At 44.9% G+C, this 11,525-nt stretch overlaps 1 protein-coding gene across 1 annotated transcript in view; it reads left to right on the forward strand.

Moving 5' to 3' along the window:
* The window catches only part of LOC129854540 (A disintegrin and metalloproteinase with thrombospondin motifs 7), a 173,900-nt gene extending 162,605 nt beyond the window's left edge, over positions 1 to 11,295 (forward strand). Inside the window, exon 24 of the mRNA XM_055921721.1 lies at positions 8,197 to 11,295. Coding sequence (XP_055777696.1) covers positions 8,197 to 8,345 — 149 coding nt within the window. The 3' untranslated portion in view covers positions 8,346 to 11,295. The remainder of the gene's footprint in view (positions 1 to 8,196) is intronic.
* The last annotated feature ends 230 nt before the right edge of the window (positions 11,296 to 11,525 follow it).

Consider the following 11,525-nt stretch of genomic DNA (forward strand, 5'->3'; position numbering starts at 1 on the left):
AAGCGCTTTGGAGAGGGAGCTGTGGGGTTTGGAACTTCTAGCCGGCCTGTCGGTCTGTCTGGATCAATGTGACTCTCCTTGGGCAGGGGCTTCCCCAGAGTACCCCTCATTACTGACTTGTGGAAGCTGCCCAGCGCTGTCAACTTTCACACAGAGAGAGAGGGTGGGGGAGTTGACAGAGAGAGAGAGAGAGAGGGTGGGCTGGGGGGGTTGAGAGAGAGAAATTAGAGCGAAATAAGAGAAGAGGTGTGACAATTAGAGGAGAAGAAGAGAAAGTGAGATTGGGATACACACCATCAGACTCGCTGAGTTCACTGAGACAGAAGGCTTAGCACTCAGTCACAGCCCACTGCACACATCTGGCTGCAAAGAATTTCCACCTTCCCCCTTGCCTGGCAGCCTCCCCTCTCTGTCCATAGTAATAAACCAGGCCTGGCAGCCTCCCCTCGCTGTCCATAGTAATAAACCAGGCCTGGCAGCCTCCCCTCGCTGTCCATAGTAATAAACCAGGCCTGGCAGCCCCCCCTCACTGTCCATAGTAATAAACCAGGCCTGACAGCCCCCCCTCACTGTCCATAGTAATAAACCAGGCCTGGCAGCCTCCCCTCAATGTCCATGGTAATAAACCAGGCCTGGCAGCCTCCCCTCACTGTCCATAGTAATAAACCAGGCCTGGCAGCCTCCCCTCTCTGTCCATAGTAATAAACCAGGCCTGGCAGCCCCCCCCTCACTGTCCATAGTAATAAACCAGGCCTGGCAGCCTTACCCTCAATGTCCATAGTAATACACCAGGCCTGGCAGCCTCCCCTCTCTGTCCATAGTAATAAATCAGGTAGTGAAAAAGTAAACCTTTTTTATTTAACCAGGCAAGTCAGTTAAGAACAAATTCTTATTTACACTGACGGCCTACCAGGGAACAGTGGGTTAACTGCCTTGTTCAGGGGCAGAACAACATATTTTTACCTTGTCAGCTCGGGGATTCGATCCAGCAACCTTTCGGTTACTGTCCCAATGCTCTAACCACTAGGCTGCCTGCCGCCCCATGCACACATCCAATAGTCCGGTGCTGGACAGAAACAGACAGGCACAGAGATGAGGAATCGAGGAGTGTACAAACGGAGTTAACAATTAAAAGCATAATAGAGGGAAGCCTGAAGCATAATAGAGGGAAGCCTGAAGCATAATAGAGGGAAGCCTGAAGCATAAGGGAGGGAAGCCAGAAGCATTAGGAAGGGAAGTCTGAAGCATAATGGAGGGAAGCCTGAAGCATTAGGGATGGAAGCCTGAAGCATAATGGAGGGAAGCCTGAAGCATAAGGGAGGGAAGCCTGAAGCATAATAGAGGGAAGCTTGAAGCATAAGGGAGGGAAGCCAGAAGCATTAGGAAGGGAAGTCTGAAGCATTAAGGAGGGAAGCCCGAAGCATCAGGGAGGGAAGCCGGAAGCATAAGGGAAGGAAGCCTGAAGCATAAGGGAGGTAAGCCTGAAGCATAAGGGAGGGAAGCCTGAAGCATAAGGGAGGGAAGCCAGAAGCATAAGGGAGGGAAGCCAGAAGCATAAGGGAGGGAAGCCAGAAGCATTAGGAAGGGAAGCCTGAAGCATTAGGGAGGGAAGCCTGAAGCATAATGGATGGAAGCCTGAAGCATAATGGAGGGAAGCCTGACGCATAATGAGGGAAGCCTGAAGCATAATGAGGGAAGCCTGAAGCACAATGGAGGGAAGCCTGAAGCATAAGGGAGGGGGGGCAGAAGCATTAGAAAGGGAAGTCTGAAGCATTAAGGAAGGAAGCCTGAAGCATTAGGGAGGGAAGCCTGAAGCATTAGGGAGGGAAGCCCGAAGCATAAGGGAGGGAAGCCTGAAGCATAATGGAGGGAAGCCTGAAGCATTAGGGAGGGAAGCCTGAAGCATAAGGGAGGGAAGCCTGAAGCATAAGGGAGGGAAGCCTGAAGCATAATAGAGGGAAGCTTGAAGCATAAGGGAGGGAAGCTTGAAGCATAAGGGAGGGAAGCCAGAAGCATTAGGAAGGGAAGCCTGAAGCATAATAGAGGGAAGCCTGAAGCATAAGGGAGGGAAGCCAGAAGCATAATGGCTGTTCAATGATGAAGTACAGTAGGAGGATTACTGTGTGTGGAAGAGTTGTGTGGTGCCGTCTTAGTTGGAACATTTGACACAATAATGTACTTGTTCCTAACTTGTACAAGTCTGAACAACCAGAGTTCATCTCGCTGTTTATTAGCTCAAGATTGGCTGTAGACTGTTGTATTAGAGCAAGATGCTCTTTGTATGTTTTTGTGATTTGTTAGATATTCATAATTTTAAAATGGAATAAGGTACTGTATATTGTATGTCTTGCATGTGGGTCTGAGAGTGGATAGATAGAAAGCCTGCAGTCGATATATTCTGTCCCACATGCTTCAGTCGACCTCGCTTCACAATATACTGTGCTTTCTTTATTCCTATCACTGTGTATTGTGGAGCTGGCTGATGAAACCATATGGGAACAGAATATACTAACTACTACAGCCACTATCTCCCCCTTGACTACTATCTTGACCTTGACATTCACCTAGAATTCCCCATTTAAGATGGCTCATCTACCATGATTCAGATTCATGAGACTCGGGAATGTTTGTATACCACCACTTCATTGCTGGTTATTGTTTGTGTATGTTTTGTATATTTTGTCCTGAATGTTCTTGTTGTTGGGCTCTGGTGGGTTAGATTTCCAAACTTGAAACGTCCTCTCCAGCTGTCCAGTGAGGGAAAAAACATGGCTCCTCTAGCTAATTAGTCTGCAATGAGATTTGCTTGTTGTGAAATATTTTGTGAAATGTACAAAATATTACCCTGGACTCTATGATTTCAGCAAGGAGTCAACTCAGGACTGCAGTGATGTTGGAGGTTCAGCATTACAAATGACTCCAGTTCCTAGACTAGTTTCAGCAAGGAGTCAACTCAGGACTGCAGTGATGTTGGAGGTTCAGCATTACAAATGACTCCAGTTCCTAGACTAGTTTCAGCAAGGAGTCAACTCAGGACTGCAGTGATGTTGGAGGTTCAGCATTACAAATGACTCCAGTTCCTAGACTAGTTTCAGCAAGGAGTCAACTCAGGACTGCAGTGATGTTGGAGGTTCAGCATTACAAATGACTCCAGTTCCTAGAATAGTTTCAGCAAATGGTCTGTGCCAAGAAAAGCATATTTATTTCAATGTCCTGGGTTTACTGTGATAACAACCCAGCTCTCTGGGGGGTCTCGCTACCCAGCATTACAGCAATATTAGAATTTGACTGGAGAAGGAAGCTTTGTGCACACTTAAAGCACACTGTAGACCTCCACGCAATCGCTGCTGACAAAGGTGAGTCATGGTTAAAAATAAAGCTTTGCTTTTTGGTGATTGTTAGTGTATGTGCGTATCCTGTCTGCTTTTATTCACAGGATTCTGTATTGTTTTTATTCAGCACCTGCAGCAACTCAACTCATCCAAACTCACCTTCCACTGTCGCTACGCTAGCTAATCCAGACTCACCTTCCTCCCAGTCGCTACGTCAGCTCATCCGGGCTCACCTTCCACTGTCGCTACGCTAGCTAATCCAGACTCACCTTCCTCCCAGTCGCTACGCTAGCTCATCCAGACTCACCTTCCTCTGTCGCTACCCTAGCTAATCCAGACTCACCTTCCTCCCAGTCGCTACGCTAGCTCATCCAGACTCACCTTCCACTGTCGCTACGCTAGCTAATCCAGACTCACCTTCCTCTGTCGCTACGCTAGCTCATCCAGACTCACCTTCCTCTGTCGCTACGCTAGCTAATCCAGACTCACCTTCCTCCCAGTCGCTACGCCAGCTCATCCGGACTCACCTTCCACTGTCGCTACGCTAGCTAATCCAGACTCACCTTCCTCCCAGTCGCTACGCCAGCTCATCCGGACTCACCTTCCACTGTCGCTACGCTAGCTAATCCAGACTCACCTTCCTCCCAGTCGCTACGCCAGCTCATCCGGACTCACCTTCCACTGTCGCTACGCTAGCTAATCCAGACTCACCTTCCTCTGTTGCTACTCTAACTCATCCGAACTCACCTTCCTCTGTTGCTACTCTAACTCATCCAGACTCATCTTCCTCTGTTGCTACTCTAGCTCATCCAGACTCACATTCCTCTGTTGCTACTCTAGCTCATCCAGACTCACCTTCCTCTGTTGCTACGCTAGCTCATCCAGACTCACCTTCCTCTGTTGCTACTCTAGCTCATCCAGACTCACCTTCCTCTGTTGCTACTCTAGCTCATCCAGACTCACCTTCCTCTGTTGCTACTCTAGCTCATCCAGACTCACATTCCTCTGTTGCTACTCTAGCTCATCCAGACTCACCTTCCTCTGTTGCTACACTAGCTCACCCAGACTCACCTTCCTCTGTTGCTACTCTAGCTCATCCAGACTCACCTTCCTCTGTTGCTACTCTAGCTCATCCAGACTCACCTTCCTCTGTTGCTACTCTAACTCATCCAGACTCACCTTCCTCTGTTGCTACTCTAGCTCATCCGGACTCACCTTCCACTGTATATAGCCTCGTTATTGTTTTTCTTATTGTGTTACTTTTTATTATTACTTTTTAGTTTAGTCTACTTGGTAAATATTTTCTTCTTCTTGAACTGCACTGTTGGTTAAGGGCATGTAAGTAAGCATTTCACGGAAAAGTCTACACTTGTTGTATTTGGTGCATGTGACAAATAAAGTTTGATTTGAAATTGGGGAGAAAAAGGAGTAAAAAAATATATATTTAAAAACACACCCAGACTAACCATGCTCTCAGTCGCTACGCTAACTTGCCCAGACTCACCTTCCTCTCAGTCGCTGCGCTAACTCGCCCAGACTCATCTTCCTCTCAGTCACTACGCTAACTCACATAGACTCAACTTCCTCTCAGTCACTACGCTAACTCACACAGACTCACCTTCCTCTCAGTCACTACGCCTACTCGCCCAGACTCACCTTCCTCTTAGTCGCTATGCTAACTCACCCAGACTCACCTTCCTTTCAATCTCTATGCTAGCTCACCCAGACTCACCTTCCTCTCAGCTCCTGGTTCTCAGGCAGTCCTGCCCCCAGAGCACCACGTGAGGTTCAGGAGAATGAGGCAGAGAACAGAAGAGGAAGGCTTCAGTTAAATCCTTCCCTCCACTCCCCTGCAGTGGGATGATAAAGGCAGTGGAACAATGAAGTCATTTCTAATACAGATGCTGAGAGTTTGGTTTTAACAGACTATGGTGAACACTCTGAAAAACTGCTGAGATTTAGTACCTCTGAGATCTCTCTTTGTGTACAGTAGAGCTCAAGACCATCTCAACTTGACTTTGTTACAGAATGGTCCTGTAAAGAGTTCCTAACTGTATATAATAGCTAACGATAGATTTATTCTATTGCACTTTCCCATCATTGCTGGCCTTATTTTTAGTTATCACTTTAAACCCGAATTGGTTACAGATTCATCACAATGTTCATGTAGCACTCAAGAAGACAACTCCATCGCCTACTATTCATTTTTCAATTACATTTCTCTTTTTAATGCAAGAGGCGATTGATCATGCACAATCTCCCGATAACTCATCCTCCTCGTCTCTACTTCTAAGGACATATCCTTGTAACCAGTGTCGGGGATAACGTTACAAAAGTAGCGTGTTACGTAATCTGATACATTTTTATGAGTCACTTGTATATAACGCTTTACTTTCCATTCAAAGTAATATTGTAAAGTATGTAATATGTAATATATTGATATTTCAAGTAACTAATCCCAACAACTGTCTTCAATTATTTACATTGTGATTCTAATCAGATCAGAATAAGATCTGGCCTTGCATTATCAGTTGAAAAAAATGTAAGATTAGATGAAAGATAAATCTTACTGTAGACTGGAAAAGAGAGCCTCTTCAAGACCGCTTGAGAGCAGAGTGTAGCTCATTATTGTTTTAATTTCTGTTAGTTTTCAATAATCCTCTGGCAATGTTTTATTAATTGAATAATGTATTCCTTTTTCCATTTCATATTCACTGATGTGCTTTAATGGTGCTGCGAGAGGATAAATATTCCAAAGAACTTCTGCCCTCAATTTCCCTCGGCAACCGTGGCTTCAATCTATTATTCCCACAATACATCTGCAGGCGCTGAAGACGTTTTCATCCATTACAGAAGGTTATCTACAGTCACAAGCTTTATCATTTTGCACCCAATGGGGATATTATTTGGTTATTAAACCCCACATGATATTTTTTTTATCTGGGATTTCTCAGGGGAATTATTTGAAATGTTTTAATTATACAGTATTTGTCTGAATTTCCCATTGACAGCGAGGTATGATTTGATCTGAAGATTTACTCGACTAAGTTAGAATCATACAGGGTTGATCTCTATCTCCCTTCCAAAGCACAGATGAATGTGGGCGTGTACCGCATAACTATATTGTTCTTCATCACTGTTAATGTCTCATACGTGTCTTTCAGTTGTGTGTTTTTGTTGAAAGGATCTGTATGGCTAGGTCAAAATGGACATCGTCAGCAACACTCACTACTATCACTAAGATCTGGTACATGTCAGCCCTGAGGCCTCAGCAGACTTTAATTTCCCCTTTCTCTCTGTCTCAGATCGGGCCCCTATATGCTTTACATGTATATTTTAGCATAGGATTTGTCTTAATTACGTCATGCATACATATGATAGTGATTTGGCATCGTTAGCGTCTCATGCTAGCTATACCTTGTTTAAGTGACCTTGGATGACTGGTTAACTCCTCAAAGGAGGTCTGTGACCATTAGTGATGAAAGATTAGGAAAATTCCTCATCACCTTGTAAAATGCACAATAGCTGATTTGGCTATGATGATGATGATGATGTTTCTCATTATGTAACTTGTGAAATGTCATTATAATATTGTGCCTTGAGCAAATCACATTATATTGAAGCAATCCCGTTATCATGAAGACTTGTTTCGTTGTGTCATTCCATTATACTCTTATGACATCCATGTAATGTGAACCATGTGCCGCTTCGCTAGTGGTATTTGTGGCTGTAGCAAGTCGTTGTCATGCTGCTAAGTCCCTCTCAGCTTTCCCTATATGAGAAAACCATGCTTGCATTTTGGTTATTTCACAATCACATAGTTACGTTCTCACCACACATGTAATGTGAACCATGACTCTGACAACAACATACTGTATCATATGAGTGTTGCTAGTGTCTGTGCTTTGGTATTGCTGCAAAGCTGTGACTTTCAGATTCCTTTAAGTTGTTGTCCCCATGGTGCACATCTGTGTTGAATTCAGACGTCCCAGTGCCCTGACCTGAAGGAGGCTGTCAAGCATTCATAACACAAACAACCTTCGTTAGCGCGCCTCTGTGAGCCTCGTTAGCGCGCCTCTGTGAGCTTCATTAGCGCGCCTCTGTGAGCCTCATTAGCGCGCCTCTGTGAGCCTCATTAGCGCGCCTCTGTGAGCCTCATTAGCGCGCCTCTGTGAGCCTCATTAGCGCGCCTCTGTGAGCCTCATTAGCGCGCCTCTGTGAGCCTCATTAGCGCGCCTCTGTGAGCCTCGTTAGCGCGCCTCTGTGAGCCTCATTAGCGCGCCTCTGAGCCTCGTTAGCACGCCTCTGTGAGCTTCATTAGCGCGCCTCTGTGAGCCTCATTAGCGCGCCTCTGTGAGCTTCATTAGCGTGCCTCTGTGAGCCTCGTTAGCGCGCCTCTGTGAGCTTCGTTAGCGCGCCTCTGTAAGCCTCGTTAGCGCGCCTCTGTAAGCCTCGTTAGCGCGCCTCTGTAAGCCTCGTCAGCGCGCCTCTGTGAGCCTCATTTGCGTGCCTGTGAGCCTCGTTAGCACACTTCTGTGAGCCTCGTTAGCGCGCCTCTGTGAGCTTCGTTAGCACACCTCTGTGAGCCTCGTTAGCACACCTCTGTGAGCCTCGTGAGCACAGGGTAATAGAGCATGAGCAGGAATGCCAATGAGCCATCTGAGCAGTGACCTTTGAACTTAAGGGTCTCAGTGGTCCTGGTGTGTTGTTATTCAACTTTTAAAATCCATTCTTCATAGTACAAAGTCTGACTTGGGTCACAGTCTCTATTGGGCATAGGTAGCAATTATCTTTTCTATTATACAGAATTGTACAGTATTGTCTCACAGATAACTCTCTCTGTGTCTCTCTGTCTCTCTCTCAGGGCTCACGTGTCTTCGTGACCGCCTCACGTTCCGTTTCTGTCAGACCCTCCAGTGGCTTGGCCGATGCCACCTGCCCGCCGTGCGGACGCAGTGCTGCAAGACCTGTGGCCGGCGTTCCCGTGGCAACGAGCGCACGTCCCGTCGCTGAGGTCAGCGATCAATATAGGGTGGACATGGTCACCCACACTCTTACACTCACACGCACAGACATGGACACACACACAGACATGGACACACACAACACATACAGATGATCAGGTAGCAGCTCTGGACCTGCAAAATTGCAGCATCCATCTTGTCCATCTGTCATTGAAGGGTGAATCTTGAGCTGGATACACACACACACAATTTCTCATACAGGTCTAGTTTCAAATTGGTAGCTACTCTCACCCTGCTGTCCTGGCTGCTGGGTCAGAGCTGCTGGGTCAGAGCTCCTCAGCCAGTGGTGATAGATCCACATTCTCGGGGGCAGGAAAACCATACCTGAGCTGTGCTTGATTAGTTTGCCTGGTATAATGGAACCAATGGAATAATCCCAAAGGTGCTAATAGAATTATATCAAGCACTCCTCAAATAATGATTTTACACATAGTAGGATGGGACCACATGACACAACACAAATTCCTCCAAACTGTATAATGAAGAAACATGGTTGTTGCTCTCTCTACTGTTGAGATAATGATGTATGTGTTTGTTTGTACTTTTCTCTCTGATGGATCCAACTGTTATTCTGTTTTGATTGTGACAAATGTTGCAGCTGGAACACGTGGTTTAGTCATATGTCTGGTCCAGCCAGTAGCAACGTGGACTGGAACACGTGGTTTAGTCATATGTCTGGTCCAGCCAGTAGCAACGTGGACTGGAACACGTGGTTTAGTCATATGTCTGGTCCAGCCAGTAGCAACGTGGACTGGAACACGTGGTTTAGTCATATGTCTGGTCCAGCCAGTAGCAACGTGGACTGGAACACGTGGTTTAGTCATATGTCTGGTCCAGCCAGTAGCAACGTGGACTGGAACACGTGGTTTAGTCATATGTCTGGTCCAGCCAGTAGCAACGTGGACTGGAACACGTGGTTTAGTCATATGTCTGGTCCAGCCAGTAGCAACGTGGACTGGAACACGTGGTTTAGTCATATGTCTGGTCCAGCCAGTAGCAACGTGGACTGGAACACGTGGTTTAGTCATATGTCTGGTCCAGCCAGTAGCAACGTGGACTGGAACACGTGGTTTAGTCATATGTCTGGTCCAGCCAGTAGCAGCGTGGACTGGAACACGTGGTTTAGTCATATGTCTGGTCCAGCCAGTAGCAACGTGGACTGGAACACGTGGTTTAGTCATATGTCTGGTCCAGCCAGTAGCAACGTGGACTGGACCAGCGTACTTATTTAGCATACAGTTGTTACACATTTGTTAACTACAAGATCACCTTGTAGCTCGTACAATGCTTTGTATTGATAGGAGCTGATGTAGCGACTAGTACATGTAGCATAAGCAACACCACTTGTCAAGTTGGTTCCCAGCTTGTGAACAATGCTTTATAAAGCAGCTACGTAGTGTAATTAGAGTTTCATGAATGCTTATAAAGTGAGTAAAAAAAAAAAAGCCAAATTCTTTGACAATGGTGCTGCGAAAATAACCTGGTGCTAGAGGCGGCCTCGAGCGTCAAACTCCGTCAGGTCAGGTGTTGGCTGACCAGTGCCTTTTCTACTTGAATCCTTCCTTCCATTAAAGTATTTGTCTCTAAATTCTGCCGTTTTAGTATTTGACATTTTAGTATTTGTCTCTAAATTCAGCCATTTTAGTATTTGTCTCTAAATCTCAGTAGAATTCAGCTTTGACCTTACTTACAGTAATGGGAGAATTGTTCAGTGTACAGGGGAATAGAATCATTAGAATAATGTTACTTTTAGCCATTCTCAGAGAATTACGGAGGGCATTGAGGTTCTAGAACAACAGCACAAGGGAGGAATATATGAATTGCTAATTTAAGTTATCAGTGCATTGCTTTTATAAATTAGAATGAATCATTTTGTATGCCTCCAAGAATGAGTATTTCTTCTGTCATTTTGATGGAGTGAGTGGCTGTAATATTTTGTTTAGGCAATATGCAAACACTTGACCCGCCTCACCCTAATTTATGCACTCAGATGTGTAATTATTACTAATGATGATACATTGTTCTAAGAATACATTTCCTGTCAAATGTTTCGCTTTTAAATTAGTTCTTTCAGAATTCCTTTGTTTTTGAGGATACTCTGTTAAAAAACAACAATATATTTTCTCATCGTGGCACTGATAAATCATCAATACTTACAGTAGTTTCCACTCTGAGACCTTTATTCTTATCCACCTTTGTTTTCACCATTTTCTTGACGATTTAGTTTATTTTGTAAATCTGTGACCACTGAGAGATACTGTATATGTGTCACTTTTGATTTTGAAATGTAATTTTTAGTTTGACCATACACATTAGAGTTGATAATGATGATAAATCTTCAGCAGTCCTTTACGTTTCTAGAGACTCAGAAGCAGTTTATATCACTCCTGATTCAGGGATCCTTTTAGTCATGCAACCTGAGGAAATTAGGATTTACCACAAGGTTTGTTCTGACAGATGAATGATTAGTCTTGTAAATGTTTTGCTTTATAAGTGATGTATCCTCTATGTACAGTCATATTTTTCCAGCAGCTTCCCATTCCTGTAGTGATGGGACAGAGGTTATTCTATGCTCTGGGCTATATTGGCACCATCTGTAAGCGCTGTGGTGAGGTTGAACTCTGACTTCCACCTGAGGTTGATGGTGAGAACCAGGGCAGAGTAGCTGCCTGAGGCTTTCCTGCAGTGGATATGTGGCATACTACTGTTTGTGAAACAAAGTTTCTATATTCGTCTCTGAAGGGCACAGGGAAAGATCTCTTCTGTTGCTTCTTCTTGCCTCTTAACAATGTTCAACAGCACTCAAACCCATCCTCTTACAAAAGCCATTTAGTCATGCTTTTTTGTGTTCATCAATAGTAGATTTATTTTGTAACATAAATGTTTGTACTTTACATTTTGTATTTATACCACTTCAAATAAAAAATGTTGAAAATAAACACCCAGTTTGATGCATTATTCTGCTGTGTTTCATGATTAAAAAGAATATTCCATGTAAAATGATTCCATTCAAAGCTACAGGGAGGCCGGTTGTCAAGTATTTCATGTCTCCAGTCAGAAAGTCGCAGATCCGAAACTCTTTATGCAGGCAGATTTTCACTTGAGACGATTCCGAACAGAAGCCGAGGTCCTCAGAGGAAGTAAAGCACTGCTGAGGGTTTTTATGGTC

The sequence above is a fragment of the Salvelinus fontinalis genome, chromosome 4 (genome assembly GCF_029448725.1).
Source record: "Salvelinus fontinalis isolate EN_2023a chromosome 4, ASM2944872v1, whole genome shotgun sequence".
Lineage (NCBI taxonomy): Eukaryota > Metazoa > Chordata > Actinopteri > Salmoniformes > Salmonidae > Salvelinus > Salvelinus fontinalis.